The sequence below is a fragment of the Morchella importuna genome (assembly GCF_003444635.1).
Source record: "Morchella importuna strain M04M26 chromosome Unknown Morimp01GS083, whole genome shotgun sequence".
Taxonomy (NCBI): domain Eukaryota; kingdom Fungi; phylum Ascomycota; class Pezizomycetes; order Pezizales; family Morchellaceae; genus Morchella; species Morchella importuna.
The window spans coordinates 43,548-63,468 of record NW_025763479.1 but is presented as its reverse complement, the minus strand read 5'-3'; the positions used below and the strand labels follow the sequence as shown (position 1 = coordinate 63,468).

The 19,921-nt window shown below is 47.8% G+C and overlaps 1 protein-coding gene across 1 annotated transcript; it reads left to right on the top strand.

Moving 5' to 3' along the window:
• Positions 1 to 11,936: 11,936 nt before the first annotated feature.
• On the top strand, positions 11,937 to 12,575 carry LAJ45_11668 (uncharacterized protein; the record flags this gene model as incomplete). Its single annotated transcript, XM_046121143.1, has 1 exon — positions 11,937 to 12,575. The coding sequence occupies one exon, from the start codon at positions 11,937 to 11,939 to the stop codon at positions 12,573 to 12,575; it is 639 nt and encodes a 212-aa protein (XP_045965666.1).
• Positions 12,576 to 19,921: the final 7,346 nt, after the last annotated feature.

Sequence of the window (19,921 nt, the reverse complement as noted above, 5' to 3'; positions counted from 1 at the left end):
AACCCTAACTAACCAATAACTAACCCTAACTAACCCTAACTAACCCTAACTAACCCTAACCCTAACTAACCCTAACTAACCCTAACTAACCCTAACTAACCCTAACTAACCCTAACTAACCCTAACTAACCCTAACTAACCCTAACTAACCCTAACTAACTAACCCTAACTAACCCTAACTAACCCTAACTAACTAACCCTAACTAACCCTAACTAAACCCTAACTAACCCTAACTAACCCTAACTAACCCTAACTGGAATTGTAATTCAGAAATGTGTATTTGTTGGAGGTTGAAGCTGGATTGTAGGTAGTTAGGGTTACGAGCGTCCCTCTCGAAGTGTAATGCTGAAATGTGTATTTCTTGGAGGTTGAAGTTGAGTTGTGGGTAGTTAGGGTCCGAGATACACCAGACGATACAAAGAGATTTCTTAACCCACCTACGGAGACTTGGATGCCCCGCAATGAGAGCTTTGTGTCATTTTATTAAGGGATATCGTCGTAATATATCTAGATGCAAAGTAAACTCCTAGTGTCTGGAATTATTCTAAATAGTGTGGTTTGGGATTGAAATCCGAATTAGTTTGAGAAAAGACATCTGTGGCATGGAGTAGGATTCGGCTAATGATGTACACAGGAGGTAAGAATCAAGAGTGTTTCAACAAGGTAACCTATAGGTCAGAATCCGAATGAGTTTAAGAAAACCCACAAGAGATGAGGAGTGGGATTCGCCCGATTCGGTCGCCAAGACTCACAAGGAGTTACCCTACCCAACAGCTCCCAACCACCCCCTACGCCCCTGCCATCACAACCAAGACCCCCGGTACGTACATACTTGACGATGGCGATGGACTCGGGGCGGCCTATTCAATCGGTAGGCACGGAATCGGGAATTGTGGGGCGACGGTTCTTGGCCAACCTCGAAATCCGGTCCGAGATTGCCCTACCAGACTGCAACAATACACAATATGGAATGTCGGTCATGGATCGTCACTCACATATTGGGTTTCAAGTATTGCGAATATCATGGTCCGAGATTGAAATCTGAATTACTGTTAGAAAACACACCCGGGCGGTAAGCTGAAGACCAGAATCCGAGTCGGTGTAATAAAACACACTGGAGTCAAGGAGTGGGATTCGCCCAATGCGGTAACCTGTAGGTCGGAATCAGCAATTCATGTATTCCATCGAAGCGGAGGATGGGGAAACGCGGCATCGTTAAATTTCGAGCGCCGTCATGATCGTGGGTTCGAGACGGCGCGTTCGGTACCATGGAGGCATCGATCGTGGTACCCGCCGGGTGAATGGCGGTGCCGGGAGTGAACCAGGACAGGTCGCCAAGACTCACAGGGAGTTACCCTACCCAACAGCCCACAACCACCATCTACGCCCCTGGCATCACGACCACGACCCCCTGTACCCACATACCTGACGATGGGGGTGGACTCGGGGCGTCCTGTTCGACCCATAGCCACGGAATCGGGAATTGTAGGGCGACGGTTCTTGGCCAACCTCGAAATCCGGTCCGAGATTGCCCTACCAGAGACTGCAACAATACACAATATGGAATGTCGGTCATGGATCGTCACTCACATATTGGGTTTCAAGTATTGCGAATATCATGGTCCGAGATTGAAATCCGAATTACTGTTAGAAAACACACCCGGGCGGTAAGCTGAAGACCAGAATCCGAGTCGGTGTAATAAAACACACTGGAGTCAAGGAGTGGGATTCGCCCAATGCGGTAACCTGTAGGTCGGAATCAGCAATTCATGTATTCCATCGAAGCGGAGGATGGGGAAACGCGGCATCGTTAAATTTCGAGCGCCGTCATGATCGTGGGTTCGAGACGGCGCGTTCGGTACCATGGAGGCATCGATCGTGGTACCCGCCGGGTGAATGGCGGTGCCGGGAGTGAACCAGGACAGGTCGCCAAGACTCACAGGGAGTTACCCTACCCAACAGCCCACAACCACCATCTACGCCCCTGGCATCACGACCACGACCCCCTGTACCCACATACCTGACGATGGGGGTGGACTCGGGGCGTCCTGTTCGACCCATAGCCACGGAATCGGGAATTGTAGGGCGACGGTTCTTGGCCAACCTCGAAATCCGGTCCGAGATTGCCCTACCAGAGACTGCAACAATACACAATATGGAATGTCGGTCATGGATCGTCACTCACATATTGGGTTTCAAGTATTGCGAATATCATGGTCCGAGATTGAAATCTGAATTACTGTTAGAAAACACACCCGGGCGGTAAGCTGAAGACCAGAATCCGAGTCGGTGCAATAAAACACACCGGAGTCGAGGAGTCACGGTGGGATTCGTCCGATGCGGTAACCCAGAGGTCGGAATCCGAAATTCATGTATTCCATCGAAGCGGAGGATGGGGAAACTCGGCAATCGTTAAATTTCGAGCTCCGTCATGATCGTGGGCTTGGGGCGGTGCAATCGGTACCATGCAGGCATCGATCGTGGTACCCGACCTGTGAGTGACGGCGCCGGAACTGCTCCAGGACAGGCCGCCAAGACTCATAGGGAGTTACCCTACCCAACAGACCCCAACCAACACCTACGCCCCTGCCATCACGACCACGACCCCCGGTACCTACATACTTGACGATGGTGATCGACTCGGGGCGGCCTATTTAATCGGTAGGCAAGGAATCGGGAATTGTGGGGCGACGGTTCCGGGGCAACCTCGAAATTCGGTCCGAGATTGCGCTACCAGACTGCAACAATACACAATATGGAATGTCGGTCATGGATTGTCACTCACATATTGGGTTTCAAGTATTGCGAATATCATGATCCGAGATTGAAATCCAAATTACTGTTAGAAAACACACAGGGCGGTAGGCTGGAGATCGGAATCCGAGTCGGTATAATAAAACACAGCGCAGTCGAGGAGTGGGATTCGCCCAATGCGGTAACCCGGAGGTCAGAATCCGAAATTCATTTATTCCATCGAAGCGGAGGATGGGGAAACTCGGGATCGTTAAATTTCGAGCGCCGTCATGATCGTGAGGTTGAGACGGTGCGTTCGGTACCATGCAGGCATCGATCGTGGTACCCTACCGGTGAGCGACGGCGCCGGAAGTGCTGCAGGACAGGCCGCCAAGACTCACAGGGAGTTACCCTACCCAACAGCCCCCAACCACCACCTACGCCCCTGCCATCACGACCACCACCCCCGGTACCTACATATTTGACGATGGCGATCGACTCGGGGCGGCCTGTTTAATCCGTAGGTACGGAATTGGGAATTGTGGGGCGACGGTTCCCGGGCAACCTCGAAATCCTGTCCGACATTCTCCTACCAGAACCCTAACTAACCCTAACTAAACCTAACTAACCCTAGGTGGCTGACCACTTTTGTTTGACTGCTCCTAAAGTGGTCTTTCTATTGTGCTGGCATTGATGTCTCCCTCCCCTCAATTTAGCTTTGTTTTGTTGCAGTTTTGTAAAAATTTACGTTTCCGGCTTGTTACTTGAGTTAGTGTACAATATGGTGCCTACTTGCTATTGATACAGGGTAATTTAGTACACAATCTGGCACCAAGTAGATGTCAATTAAATCTCCGTTGTACAGCTATTTGGGACTCAATCTAGCCATTGCTTTGGTTCCTACATCGGTTTTCGTAAAGTTATCTAAATCTAATAGTAGATGCAAGCAGAAGGTGGTAATCAAAGTAGCAGGTAAGGTACCAACAGCTGAGGTATGAATGGGGAATCCTCACAGTATATTCTGTAAAATTTGATATCATTCGCCACTGACCAAGGAATCAGAACTAGGTTACGGCATATATTGTATTTCAGATCACCCAAATAAGCAAAGCATGATTGGTCATCTCAGAGATTGGTTAACCATGGTAGGTGAAAACCACAGGGAGCATGGAGAGCCCAGATTAGTGGGATTAGTGCACCGTTGACAGCTAATTATATATGACTCCATTGTTTTTTACTGATCTGGATTTGTTGGCGGAGAGGTGGTGGTGCAAGCCCAGGCTATGAAGGTGTAGGCTGTGGAGGTGAGAGTTATACATGAGAAAGTAGTGAAACCTTGCAAACCTGTATGTATTGCAGGTGCAAACTTGCTTTCGGTCAGGACGCAATGCATCCATACAGGTAAAACAATCGCTTCACGACGCTTGTTCTAGGAGGCAAAAGCAAGTCAACCGTACGTCCCCTATATAACAAAGGAGAAGTGGGTGAAGGGGACTGTACAGCACGTAGAACTGCATACTATAGGGGTCTCCGTGTTTTTGGGGATGGGGGGGGCTAACCTTAACCCTAAGTTCACCCCATCAGAAATGAGTATAATCTGCTGCCAATTCCTCGTCATCTTCCTTCTATTCCAGGTTCTATTCAATCGTTTCTCCTATCACTCCTAGAGTGTCCACTTCGTTCGGTACACTTCTATTCTTCCATGTAACCATCACCCTAGAATGCGTTGCTTGACATTCGAAAGTCAGCAGGAGCCTTACACAGGGCTAGAGACGCGTTACAGATGTTATCTATATTCTGACTCATGTTGAAGTGCACACCTTCTAAGTAATCTCCAGTTGTACAAAATCAGAGGTCAAACCAGATCCCAGGGGAGAACATGTATATGAGTTCCGGAAATATACCATCGATGAAATCAGGATCCTTGGCACCACGCATCTTTTCGTCTTTGTAATACTTCAGAAATATCATGTACAGGATTTCTGGAACCTGTAATTGCCAACTGGCTGTCTGAAGTCCACTGGAGCCTTCTAAAATGCTAACAGAAAACAATAAATCTTTACCGAATACTTGTAAGGGTCACTAATGAAACCGTTCTTTTCGAGTTAATAATCGACTTTGTTGGCCCATTTATCACCGGTAAGAAGCAAATTCATACCATAGAGGATACCCTCCGCCATATAGTATTTGGTAGCATAAATAAGGTTTAATCTCACTTATAAAATACAATTTAAACCAAGTCACACAAGCAAGGGCTACCAAAAGCTTCTAGAAGGTTTTAAACGTACTCACGTATGTTCTAGAACTTTTAGTCAGATTTGAAGTTGTATTAAAATGATTGTTTGCTTCTGGCCAAAATTTTCGAATATTAACTATAAGACAGTCTAGTTGTGGCCAAGGCTCCTCAAGCAGTATATAACACTTGAAACGCTCTCCGGTGTTTTTAATCATTATTTTGTATTCTGACAACGTTTTATCCGACCCGCCAACTGACTCTGGTACAGGTGTTCAGTGTTCAATAAAGCTCGTGAGTGATGTCCCTGTAGAGCACCCAGAGAAAACAGTGCAGCTCCAGAGGTTCAAGGGAGTAAGCGAGACACGAGGATCCACAAAGGATTTGAGGAGACAATACACCTTAGCAGCTGTCTCTAGAGACAAGTAGAAATCTCTGGAGACATACGGTAGCTTTCTGATGTAATCTGATTTGTTGATAAACTAAAATTTCAAGTTCCTCTTGATAATTTATAGTTTCAGTTGTAATCATGCTTAGATAATTGGATTGATTTCCGCCCTTTAGACTAATATCCAGAGGGTACACCACTTGCTCGTATTTTTATCCTTACTCCTCCTGTATTACTCCCGACTGCCCTGGTTGTCCCGAGGATAGATTAAGTGGCCTGACACCTCCTGACTTTGCCAGATCAGGTGCTTTGCAAGCTGCCTCACGCCCGATGTATAACTTCCTATGTGTCGGTGCCTCATTCTCGCCTGATACAGACCTCTTCACTTAACCAGCCTCTGGTATTCACGATTCTCCCATGAGATTACCAAAACATCATTTGGAAGACTATCTCTACTGCCTCCATAGCATACTCGACTGCACCTTTAGCATTGGTCTATTCAAGACCTTGATACTCCACCTAATACTCAAATGACATGCTATTTAAATATCCTAACTTACCCTAATACCATATATGGAGAAAAACAAATACTCCACTATCTGCCTTAGCACTCGCAATTGTTTTACACATCCTGCTCCACCTCCTTTCAAAATCCCTCGCTACAAGTAATCCCAGCTACTCTACTTCCTCCTCCCCCTCCTCTTCGGTGTCAATACCGCGAAGTTGGGCATTAATCACTTTGTATTGTTTGCTGTTGGAACCATCCCGATCTCCTGAATCACTCGTGGGTGTTCTCTGAACATCTCGGAATTTGTCAAGATCCGCAGCCAACGCTTCATCGTCCTTGTTAAAACCGTCATCCAATAACACCTCAATAGTTACTCCTTTTTATCTCCTATCCATTAGGGTCATCATATTGAATACAACTCGCAATACCCGAATCTAGAAGTATCATTCCTTTTCTCAAATGTTATCTTTAATTACCTCCAAGGTTGCTTCCCGGTTCTGTTTATTTCTCACCTTCGAACCCTTCTTCATACTTTTGAATGTTTCTACTCGAGTTTGGATATCAGTTGGGCAATCCCGTATAACCCTAATAGCTTCCGGCATTCCTCCCAAGGCACTCGCCATATCAATGAGGGCATCGGGGCATAATTACTCACAACACTCTCATTCTTTTACTGAAAATTTTCAGGCTTCAAGTAACTCCCTGTAGACTACGCCCAGTGGCCTTACTAGATCACTGTCAATATCAGCCAAATGACGATAGGGGTTATACGCTCTAGGAATTCCGGATCCCTAGCCGCTAGCATTCTTACCCCATTGAAGTATTTAAAATACAATATATGAGATTTCCTGTAATGACTGCTCACAAAGAGCTTTCCAATTACTTTGCTACTCGGTTAAGAATAATATATCCGGTAGCTGGGAGACGACTTTCCGTTTCTAGAGTGCATGAAGGAAAAATTGATATAGCAAATAGAAGAGGTATACTAATGTAGATAAATAAGTGCTGAGGGCCTAGACTGTGAGAGTATTGGGAGTGCCCTCTGCGATGCCATGGTGCTCCCTAGTATGCATTCTGACTGTTTACTAGAGTAGGTACTGCTCTCATTTGTTTACGTTACGTATTACTTTTGTTCCCCGACAAGTTCCTCTCTGAATTGTTAACCACTAATACTGACTTATTAAAAAACCTTGATTGGAGAAATAGAGTCCAACCTGTACCACGTCCACCGATACGTCAGAAAAGGTAATTACCTCCGCTACCACGGCAGTTGGTTTCCTTTCAATGTTGCCCAGTGCTATCGCAGTGGTTGGTTGGACTGTATGAGGTCTCTTTCCAACAATCTGAAACCTCTGGATGCAACATTAAGGCCAGGGCCTGAGGTTCATCATACGGTTCATCCTCATGCTCTTAAGAGCTCTCGTGATCGTTCTCCGGAGCATCATAATAGTCTGAGTGGTGAGTATCGATTATTTCTTCCGCCTCAGATACCTAAATTGCCTCAGGCTTTTTTTGTGCTTCAAAATTGTCAGTATGATACTCGGGGAAATGAAATTCTACCCACCGAGGACTGCACCTCCCAGTGGAGATTTCGGGAGAACCGAGGAAACCTTTCCAGGCTATTTAGGTAACAGTTGTCAACTGACTAGTCTGAGTTTGCGGTGGCAGAGGGGTTGATAGTAAGGAAGATATCTTACACTCATCAGTCTCTCCATCTTCTTCAAATCGTGTTGGGAGTCATAGGTGTTTTAGTACAGGCGGTGCTGTACTGGAGGGGTACTTGGAGTAAGTCATTCTGATGACTGTTAGGAATATCCAAAGTGCTCTACAAGCACTCGCGATATCTTCAATTAGAAATCAATTCTTGACGAGAAAATCTGCTCCGCTGTATTCATATAACAGGGATCCTCCAGTGTTACAATTATTTCCGCACTCAATCGAATCATTATTATCACTTGTTTTACTGCACTTTCTGAAATGGTACCGGGTTCTTTTATAGCAATTTATTAATTTGGTTCCACTTTGAAATAATAGTAATGCAATGACTACCTGCACCTATTTAACCAAAACATAAAGTTCAGGTCTATTCCGGCGTTTGATTCCTGTAGGACAAACCTTGAGTAGATGTAGTAATATCGGGGTGTGTATGGTTCATTGTATGAGGTGGATTCTCCGAAGATTAAGAATGGTTCATTGTTCAGTTGGGTTTGTTCGATGATAGTAGATTAAGTTGATTGAGCTTGTTAGGTTTCGGCGAACTGTGGGGGGCAAAAATTCCTGTTGTTTGGATTCTCAAAAAGCATATATTCAGGACGACTGATTGCGACATGATGGATATACCGGGCCAGTTGGAGACAGGAGAGACTTGTAAAAGTCTTCTTTTCCTGCCTGCAGGGCTCGGTGGGATGGAGAGGCGTAAGGGGGTTGTGTATGACAGGTTATGAGTATTTTGCTATGGTTACAAAGATTGTTTTCCTTTATTAAACAAGTAATTTGGGAGGGATAAGAGTTCACAATTCAGGGACAATTGTGTCAATAACGTTCCGTACAAATAAATATCCGATGAGATTTTAGTATATCCTGCAGTCTATTGACACACAGCATCGTCTTTGTAAAAATTTTTATTGGTGTTGTTAGGATCGTAAATTGTTAATATTATATATCACAATTTAGTTTGTAAGTATATTTGAAAATTTTCGTTAGGTTTCGGGATTAGCGGCTTTCAGACAAAACTCAAATGTTTCAAAAAAGTTCAGTTTGTGGGTCGGAAAGTATAATCCAGTAAGTTACCGGAAGGAATTCATTTTCTCGAAATTTTGAGCAACCCTAACCAGGAGATATGTAAAACCAGGGTGCAACAATACAGAATATGGAATGTCGGTAATGGATTGTCACTCACATATTGGGTTTCTAGTATTGCAAATATCATGATCCGAGATTGAAATCCAGATTACTGTTAGAAAACACACCGGGCGGTAAGCTGGAGATCAGAATCCGAGTCGTTATAATAAAACACATCGGAGTCGAGGAATGGGATTCGCCCAATCCGGTAACCCAGAGGTCAGAATCCGAAATTCATGTGTTTCATCGAAGCGGAGGATGGGGAAACTCGGCATCGTTAAATTTCGAGCGATGTCATGATCGTGAGTTTGAGACGGTGCGTTCGGTACCATGCAGGCATCGATCGTGGTACCCTACCGGTGAGCGACGGCGCCGAAAGTGCTGCAGGACAGGCCGCCAAGACTCACAGGGAGTTACCCTACCCAACAGCCCCCAACCACCACCTACGCCCCTGCCATCACGACCACCACCCCCGGTACCTACATATTTGACGATGGCGATGGACTCTGGGTGGCCTGTTTAATCCGTAGGCACGGAATGGGGAATTGTGGGGCGACGGTTCCCGGGAACCTCAAAATCCTGTCCGACATTCTACTACTAGATCGGCAACCATCTAGACAGGGCTATTACCTGTGAGGTTGGCTCGTTTGCACGAGAGGACCTTGTCATACCACATCGGTGGCTCAAGGAGCATCAACCAACCATCCATTGGGGAGGCAGCAGTGTTAGCTTCCATAGCAACAACTGTATAGTCAATAGATGCTTCATATCAGTCGAGGATATATACGATCAAGACCCAGAAGAGCTAGTCATCAGGCTGTTGAGGGTGTCACCCAAGAAGCAGATCACGATCGAGCAACACCCCTTTTGGGCAAGAGAATCGGTAAATGAGGCTCTCGTTAGTGCTATACCAGTGGAGTGTCAGGAATATGTCCAAGGAAGAAGCCGATAAACTACCCGACCACTCTGAATGGGCTCATACTATTCCTCTTATGAAAGGAAAGCAGCCTCCATGGGGATTGATCTACGCGCTCTCTCCACCTGAACAGAAGAAACTTCGGGAGTATTTGAACGAAAAGTTACCCTCCGGCAAAGTAATTCCCTCCACTAGCCCAGCAGCGTCACCCATCCTGTTCGTTCCGAAAGCTAATGGCGAGCTTCAATTATATGTCAACTATCGTGCCTTAAATGAAATCACGGTCAAGAACCGCTACCCACTGCTACTCATGACAGAGCTGGCCGACGCAATGAAAGGAGCACTCTACTTCACAAAAATAGACCTGAAAAATGGCTATAACAAAATTAGGATTGCTAAGGGCGAAGAATGGAAAACCGCTTTCCGAACAAAGTACGGCCACTTCGAATGTAGGGTAATGGCTTTCAGCTTGACCAATGCTCCTACGTCGTTTCAGGTCATGGTCAATACCAAATTCAAGAATCTATTAGATCAAGACGTAGTAGTCTACTTGGATGACATCTTGATATATTCAAAGACAAGGGAAAAGCATATGACTCTCTTACGGAATGTTTTGAAGCGACTGCGATGATACCATCTATACGGAAACCTCGAGAAAACGGAGTGCCATCAACAGGAGGTAGAATTCCTGGGATTGATACTATCAGGAAAGGGGAACCACGCATTACCGAAGAAAGTCCAGGCGATCGAGAGATGGTTAGCACCAACCAAAATCAAGGAACTTCAGTGCTTTCTCGGCTTCACCAATGTCCTAAAACGGTTTATCCACAGATACTCTGAGGTTTGCAGACCTATGACCAATCTCCTGAAGAAAGGTGCCATATGGAAATGGGGCAGGGAACAGCAAGATGCATTCGACGAACTCAAGAAGAGATTTACGTCGGCTCCAATACTCAGACACTATGAGGAATACCGCAAAGCAATGGTGGAGACTAATGCGGGTGACTCGGCTGAGGCCGCAGTTCTCTCTCAGGTTTTCGAGGACAGTATTCTACATCTGGTAGCTTACCACTCTCGCAAGTTCAATGAGGCAGAAGTAAACTATGAGATCTATGACAAGGAGATACTCGCAATAGTTTCCGCCCTCCTAACTTGGAGACATTGCTTGGAAGGGACGGATATCCCTATCCAGATACATTCCGATCACCAAAACCTTCAATATTTCACAACGACAAAGAAGTTGTTGGGAAGACAAGCCAGATGGGCCAAGAAGATAGCACCTTTTCGCTTCAAGATCCATTACCGACCAGGCGAAAAAGAACGGCAAGTCAAATGCACTCACGAGGCGTCCGGAGTTCACAATGGAAGGGGTGTAATGTGTGAGCAGCCCGTAAAACAGGTACTCAGTGCAGAGCAGTTTGTCAGAAAATCACAGACCAGCGTAGAAACTGGATCTGAGGTGATTGGCAACCCCGAAGAGGAATGGAATCAATTGCATCAGTGGTACGATATACCAAGCATAGAGCTGCCTCAGCCACTAGAGGGTTGGTATGAACAGAAAAGACGATGGGTTCGGAGGATGGTTCCGGATGAACACCTCCCTGACTCAAACCTTGAGATCTTCGGACCACTGGAGGCTGCTATCATAAAGGTAGAACCTGCCGCTGAATGGAGCCCCGATTCGAATGACCCCACCCACGATTCTCAAGGGGCGGCGATGGTGGTTATTCCGCAGGGTATGGGGGGGCGACAGTAGTAGCTGTCAGGTTAATCAAGCAGGGTGCAGTGGTCTCTGATAAGAGAGAGAAATAGGGTTATATTATTGTATAGAAAGAAGACATTGCGTAAGGAAAGAAGAAGAGAAAGAAAATATGAACAAAGCGAGGGGGGCCCTCTAGTATACCCTAGGAAATCCTGCGATGACCAATCCCGCGTGACTCACACCACACAACCGAACGGAAGCACATAGAATCCCACAGGAACCTCATTACTAATCCGACTCTGCGTAACCTAACGACTCCATCAACCGATACATGAAACAATGGTCAATGGGTAATACTGGGCTATGCGGTCAAGCAGGTCATTGAGGAACATCAAGACTGACCCGTAGCGGGGCATCTAGGAAGGGATAAAACCCTTGAGTTGATCGATAGGAACTACTGGTGGCCAGGAATGTCCATGGATGTAGCCAATTTCTTCAATACTTGCGATGTATGCCAGAGAGCCAAGCAACCTCGGAGATACATGTCACTTCCTCAATCCCTAGAGTTAGCCAACACACCTTGGACTGATATCTCGATGAATTTCGTAGTAGAAATGCCTCAGGAGAAATCAGGATTCCCTAACGTATTGGTAGTCGTGGATCGTTTTGCGAAAATGGGTCACTTCATTCCAATGACAGGAATCAACGCGGAGCAAACCCCTAACACATTTGTCAAAGACATCTGGCGTTTCCACGGACTTTCTAGGAGCATCGTCTCTGACAGAGGAACACAGTTCGTGTTAGCATTTCGGACGGCAATTACGGAAAGATTGGGGATTCGTAGGAGACTCTCGACATTATTCCACCCGCAGACCGATGGCCAAACGGAACGAACCAACCAGCACATGAAAGGTTATATTCGGGAATATACGGCAGGAACAGGCAGGAAATGGAAAGACCTGTTACCCATCTGCGAATATGCCTATAATAATGCGAAGCACACGTCGACGGGACAATCGCCGTTCTACTCCAACTACGGCTTCCACCCCCGAACGGACTGGCCTACGGATTCAGAAATCGCCCGATTATATGTCAATGGGAATAGGTACTTGGACAAGATTCTCACGGCTCATGAGTTAGTGAGAGATACGCTACAGAAGACTTTCGACAGGATGGCGTCAAAGCCAGGGGCAGCAGTACAGCGGTTCTCTATCGGTCAGAAAGTCTTGCTGGACACTCGAAACCTAGGATGATATTCCAAGTAGTCGGATAAATTTATAGGACCGTTCACGGTCTCAGCAGTGGTGGGCAATCGAGCCTATCGTCTTGAACTTCTGCCTGAAATATAATAGGAAGCGGGGCTTACGGCTGCAGGCTATTCTACTTAAGGAAGGAAGTGTTAAGGAAAATGGCTAGTGCTAAGCGATAATTCTGTAGCGTTTAAACTGATGATATTGTAAACCGGATTCCCTTGACTTGATGGTTGATGATACCCTCAAGTCTTCGGAGAATCCTGCCCTATTTATACATGTTGGAACCTATGCCAAGGCCCGCTTCCCAATACTAACTTGATACAACGATAATAGAATAAGATAACGTTCCCGAAGATAACCCAGATAGAAAAGCGCCCCCGCATAGTTCCGTCCTCCATTCTAATTATGACACGTAACCATGAACCTTGCAATTGCCAGTCATCGGGCTGTACCATACTATTATCCTAGACCTACTTCCCTAAGTAGAACAGCCTACAGCCGTAAGCCCCGCTTCCTATTCTATTCCGGGTGAGACACCCAATAGTAAGCGTGCCGTCATAATAGTATAACACTAGTGTGGTAACATCGCGTGCTCCCACACTACCCGATACCTTTCTATGCTTGTCCTTTCGTTACCCGACCGTCCTCGCATCACAACCCGTCACTCGCATTCCTCACTGTTCTAAGCCTCTAGAACAGTGTTCCGTAGTTCCTGTAACACTACTCCCCCTTCCTAGACGTCGCCCTCGACCGTTAAAACCCTTCTATAATAAAAACCCTGTGGGAAAAGTCATAGAGTAGGGAAAGGTATCGAGCTTAGTCCCGCCTGTTCTGTTGTCGCTTATGAGCCCGGTCATTATCGATCGCTGGGCCTCGACTTCGCGTATGGGGTCGTATGTTCGAGGTTGGCTGGAAATTCTCGTCTGCCAATGCCTCCTGTGGCTCGGGTGTTGCCAGTCGCTTTCGTGTATTTTGTTTTCTGGTGGGATCCGGGTCCTCACGATAGGGTCGCAGCAGCATCTCGTGAAAGACGTCGTGAACCTTCCATTCTACCGGAAGTTCGAGACGGTAAGCCCGATTGCCCACCACTGCTGAAACTGTAAATGGCCCTGTGAACTTGTCTGACCACTTGGAGTATCCTCCTAGGTTCCGAGTGTCCAGCAAGACTTTCTGACCGATAGTGAACCGCTGTACTGCCGGTCCTGGCTTTGACGCCATCCTGTCGAAGGTCTTCTGTAGCGTGTCTCTCGCTAACTCATGAGCCGTGATGATCTCATCCAAGTAGTTGTTCCCGTTGGCGTCTAATCGTTCGATCTCTGCATCCGTAGGCCAATCCGTTCGAGGGTGGAAGCCATAATTGCAGTAGAACGGCGATTGCCCCGTCGACGTATGCTTCGCATTGTTGTAGGCGTATTCACAGATAGGTAACAGGTCCTTCCATTTCTTGCCTGTTCCTGCCATATATGCCCGAATATAACCTTCCATGTGTTGGTTGGTCCGCTCTGTTTGGCCGTCGGTTTGGGGGTGGAATGAGGTGGAGAGTCTTCTACGAATCCCCAGTCTGTCCGTAATTGCCGCGCAGAATGCTGACACGAACTGCGTTCCTCTGTCTGAGACGATGCTCCTAGGAAGTCCGTGGAAACGCCAGATGTCTTTGACGAATGCGTTGGCGGTTTGTTCCGCGTTGATTCCCGTCATTGGAATGAAGTGAGCCATCTTCGTAAAACGGTCCACGACTACCAATACGTTGCGGAATCCTGATTTCTCCTTAGGCATTTCTACTACGAAATCCATCGAGATATCAGTCCAAGGTGTGGTGGCTAACTCTAGGGGTTGAGGGAGTGACAAGTGTCTCCGACGTTGCTTGGCTCTCTGGCATACATCGCAAGTCTTGACGAAGTTGGCTACATCCGTGGACATTCCTGGCCACCAGTAGTTCCTATCAATCAACTCGAGGGTTTTATCCCTTCCTAGATGCCCCGCTACGGGTCGATCATGATGTTCCTCAATGACCTGCTTGACCGCGTAGCCCGGTACTACCCATCGACCATCGTGGGTGGGGTCATTCGAATCGGGACTCCATTCAGCGGCAGGCTCTATCTTTACGATAGCGGCCTCCGGCGGTCCGAAGATCTCAAGGTTTGAATCAGGGAGGTGTTCATCCGGAACCATCCTCCGAACCCAGCGTCTTTCCTGTTCATACCAACCCTGTAGTAGCTGAGGCAGCTCTACGCTCGGTATGTTGTACCACTGATCCAACTGATTCCATTTCTCTTCGGAGTTGCCAATCACTTCGGACCCAGTTTCTACGCTGGTCCGTGATTTTCTGACAAACTGTTCTGCGCTGAGTAGCTGTTTTACGGGCTGCTCACGCATTACTCCCCCCTCCATTGCGAACCCCGGACGCCTTGTAAGTGCATCTGGCTTGCCGTTCTTTTCGCCTGGTCGGTAATGGATCTTGAAGCGAAAAGGTGCTATCTTCTCGGCCCATCTGGCTTGTCTTCTCGACAACTTCTTGGTCGTTGTGAAATACTGCAGGTTTTGGTGGTCCGAATGTATCTGGATAGGGATGTCCGTCCCTTCCAGCCAATGTCTCCAAGTTAAGAGGGCAGAAACTATTGCGAGCATCTCCTTGTCGTAGATCTCATAGTTGACCTCTGCCTCGTTGAACTTGCGAGAGTGGTAAGCTACCGAGTATAGGATACCGTCCTCGAACACCTGGGAGAGTACTGCGGCCTCGGCCCAGTCACTCGCATCAGTCTCCACGATGGCTTCGCGGTGTTCGTCATAGTGTCGGAGTATTGGAGCAGACGTAAATCTCCTCTTGAGCTCGTCGAACGCGTCCTGCTGGTCCCTGCCCCATTTCCATACGGAACATTTCATCAGGAGATCGGTCATGGGTCTGCAAACCTCAGAGTATCGGTGGATGAACCGTCTTAGGAAATTGTCGAAACCGAGGAAGCATTGAAGTTCCTTGACCTTGGTTGGGGCTAACCAACCTTCGATCGCCTGGACTTTCGTTGGTGATACTCGGTTCCCTTTTCCTGATAGTATAAATCACAGGAATTCTACCTCCTGTTGATACCATTCCGTTTTCTCGAGGTTTCCGTATAGATGGTGTCGTCGCAGTCGCTCCAAAACTTCTCGTACAAGAGTCGTATGCTCTTCTCTAGTCTTTGAATACATTAAGATGTCATCCAGGTAGACTACTACGCCTTGATCTAGAAGATCCTTGAATATGGTATTGACCATGACCTGAAACGACGCAGGAGCATTGGTCAAGCCGAAAGGCATTACCCTATATTCGAAAAGGCCGTATTTCGTTCGGAAAGCGGTTTTCCATTCTTCGCCCTTAGCAATCCTAATCAGATTATAGCCATTTTTCAGGTCTATCTTCGTGAAGTAGAGTGCTCCTTTCGTTGCGTCGGCCAGCTCATTCATAAGCGGCAGTGGATAGCTGTTCTTGATCGTGATTCCATTCAAGCCGCGAAAGTCGACACATAACCGAAGCTTACCATTTGCTTTCGGAACGAACAGGACGGGTGCCGCTGCTGGACTGGTGGAGGGGACTACTTTGCCGGAGGGCAGATTTTGGTCCAAATATTCCCGGAGTGCCTTGTCTTCAGGTGGGGAGAGCGAATAGATCGGTCCCCACGGAGGCTGCTTTCCTTCCATAAGAGGAATGGTATGATCCCATTCAGAGTGATCAGGTAGTCAAGCGGCTCCTTCCTTGGAGAACACGTCGGCGTATTCCTGAAACTCCACCAGTATAGCACTAACGAGAGCCTCGTTTACCGATGCTCTTGCCCAAAAGGGGTGTTGCTCGATCGTCGTCTGCTTCTTGGGTGACGCCCTCAACAGCCTGATGACCAGCTCTTCTGGGTCTTGATCGTATATGTCTTCGACTGATACGAAGCATCCATGGACTATACAGTTGTTGCTATGGAAGCTGACACTGTTGCGTCCCCAGTGGATGGTTGGTTGATGCTCTTTGAGCAATCGATGTGGTATGACGAGGTCTTCTCCTGCAAACGAGCCAACCTCACAGGTGATAGCCCTGTCTAGATGGTTGCCGATGCGGAGGGAAAGAGGTTGGGTGGTGTGAGTGCCGGAGTTGGGCATAGGGGTACCATCGGCCTGTCTGATGATGAGAGGCTTTGGTCGAGGTTGAGTAGGTATTTTCGCACGGTGGATGCAGTCCCAGGACATGATCCAGTCCTCTGTGCCACTGTCCAAGAGTGCGTTGACTGTTGCGACATGTTTGGTACTAGTTGCGGGGTGATCCCAAGAGATCTCGATCTCGAGGCGGGTTTCTTGTGTGTTGGAAGACATATTTGTATTTGTAGGTCTGATAAAGGGTTTGTATTGGTTTTTTTTTTTTTCTTCGTTGAGCGCGGGGTGAGGGGGTTTATATAGAGAGTTCGAGTGTTTGATGAAGATCATGGCACAACACTTACGCACCAGGCGTTTCGGGGTGTAACCCCATCCTCAGAGTGTGTGTAAAGAGAATTGAATTTCCGCGCGTATAACAAAACAAATATAGAAAATCTCGTGGCCAACCGATAAAAATAACCGTAATACATAAAACCCTTGTTTCCATAACCCAAAATAGAAAGAAACCGTAAGGTAGTATAAAACACCGAAAAATAGAAATACCCAATCAATTTTGATCCTCCAAAGTTGTAATCCTTGCCCTAAATGCCTCATTCTGGGGGCTCAATTTCCGCTTCTTTTCACCCTCCCTTCCGTGGTCCTTTCCTCCGGAAGGATACCGTTTCTTCTTCAGGTCGGTTAACCTGACCTTACTCGTCGCCACGCAATCTTTCGCGAAGTGGTTATCTCTACCACAACGGAAACACTTTCCTTCCTTTTGCCACTTCTCTTTTTCGTCCTTGGTGACACCTAAGTCATCCGAGGCCTTGAGTTGTGTGCTGGTGCGGAGAAAGTTTTCCGAAGTGCGGGGTTGCGCGATTTTCGCCGTTCCGACTTCTCCTCACGAGGTTTCACGACATCCTTGCCACGTAAGATCTCTTTCCGGGCCTTCACCTCGTGATCCTTACGTCCGACCTTCCTAACCCAGGCTAGCCATTCAGCGAAATCTTCTGGTTCCTCGATCGCGTTCGAGAGGCGTTGTTCCAGCGAGGAGTTTATTCCTGTTAGGATCATGGATTTCATTACGATGGGTCCAACCTTCGCGTCCCATTACAGATTCTGCATCTCATTGATGTAGTCATCGATCATGCCAGTTTGACGGAGCTTATCCATCTTCTGCTTGGCTTGTTCTTGACTGGTCCGATTTCCATATTGAATCCGTAACTCGTTTTTGAAATTTTCCCATATTCCGATGCTGGGGTCTACCGATAGTCGCTCCACAAAGTTTCGCCAGAATTTTGCCACACTCCCGATAAGTTTCAGGGATGCCCACAGGATCTTGGTTTTGTCGTCCCACCGGACTTTCCTCCGAAGTTCAATTAAGACTTCCATTTGGTCGATCCAGTGTCGCACGTCTTCGTCGGCTTTACCGGAGAAGGGGATTTTTGTTTATTTTGGCGTATCTCCCAGGGTGGTGCGAGGGGGGTGCATGAGATCTACCTCTTGCTGCCTGTTACGGCGTCTTCGCTCCTCCCGTCTTCTCTGCCTTCGTTCGCTTGCTCGACGATCGTCCTCTGAATCAGAGGAGCTGGATGAGTCTGAGGGGGATGGGTCTCGTGGTCTTGCGCGGTTTCCGCCGTTGCCGTTATTGCCATTCCCTCCCCTGCCTACCTGTTCACTCCGTTGGCTTTCTCTTGCCTCAGAGCAAGGGGGCATGGGGGGCTGGCTCCCTGATCCTTCCGGTCTCTCTCCGGAGTTGCTAGGGGGGTTCTGTGGAGGTTGGGGGGTACTACGCCTCCGCCTCCTGAGCCTTCGGGGGCCGCTGCCGTTCTATTGGCTGCTACCCGCATCTGCTCAATTATCTCCTCCAGGTTCTTCTTTGTACCTGCGAACTGGTCTTCCATCGCAGCTTGTCTGTCCCGTTCCATCCTTTCGAGGGCAGCCATAACCTCCGCGGGTATCTGCACAGGGCCATCTTTCGGGAGTTGCTGAACGAAGTTGGTCAGCGCATTTATCTGCTGATCCTGTCGCTCTTGCCTTTCCTGATGCGCCCTAGTTGCTTCGACGATCTGCCCAAAGACTTGGCCGAGGTTGCTGGTAGCGGCGGTGGATTCCGCTCGTAGCTGAGCCATGACCTGGTTGAGCTGATTGTCCCGCTCGGCTCTGTCCCCAGCGAACTTGGCGTGGAGGTCCTCGACGATCTTGTTGGTATACTCCTGCTGCTGCCGGGTGAGTTCCCTGAGTATGGGGATATCCCGCACGTGCATGCTGAGTTCCTCGATCCCGCGGCTGAGCTGTTGTACCACGGGGGCCCCTTGTCGCTGGACTTCTTGCCCAATAAGGTCGCCAAAAGGGTTCTCCACCCGCCGTTCCTCTACGTCCATGTTGGTATCCTCGTCGTCGTCCATTACCCGAGGCACCGAGGGCCTCTGAGCAGAGGATCTCTCTCTGATTGGGGTGACGTATGGGGAGAACTCCCGGTGGTCTACCTGCCGCCTCCTCGCCTGCCCATAGGATTCTTCCTGCCTCGTCGATGCGAAGAGGGAGCCTCTCGGCACATCTCTCTCTTTCCTGTGGCGCCTCTTCGCCTGGGTTTCCAATATACCTCGATCTCTCCAGGCGATTGAGCTCTCCATGTTGTAGTCTTCCTCCGACCGTTGCTGATGAGCCCTTGACATTGCTAAGTTGCTCGAGTTTGAGCTGTGGATGCCTTCTGCACCAGGGTTGAGCAATGAACCAGGGGGCCGGGTGAGCAAGTCCGAAAGATCGTTGAGAGAGAGTGATCTTGATCGGGAAGAGTTCTGGGTAGTTGAGGATTTCGGGGTCGTGTTCCTCGAAAGTAGCGGTAGTTCCTGCTTCTGCGAAGAAACCTGTATAGTGGAGATATCCGCAGTATAGGTGTTCGGCGCTTCCTCTTCGAACGATGAAGGATGTAGCGCAAAGGTAGTTATTGATGGCTGCTGTTGCCTCTCGGGGGTGCATATAGTACCTTGATCTTTTCTAATAGACTAAGCGCTTATTCTTCTACTGAGAGCACGGTGACTATCCGCCACTAAGCAAAATACTCAGAGTATTGGTTTAAGCGAGTAGCTGTCTTATCGAGACTTCTGGTAGTATATGCGGTAGGTAAAGAGTAAAGTTAGGGATAAGGTACAATATAGTGTTAAGGAAAATGGCTAGTGCTAAGCGATAATTCTGTAGCGTTTAAACTGATGATATTGTAAACCGGATTCCCTTGACTTGATGGTTGATGA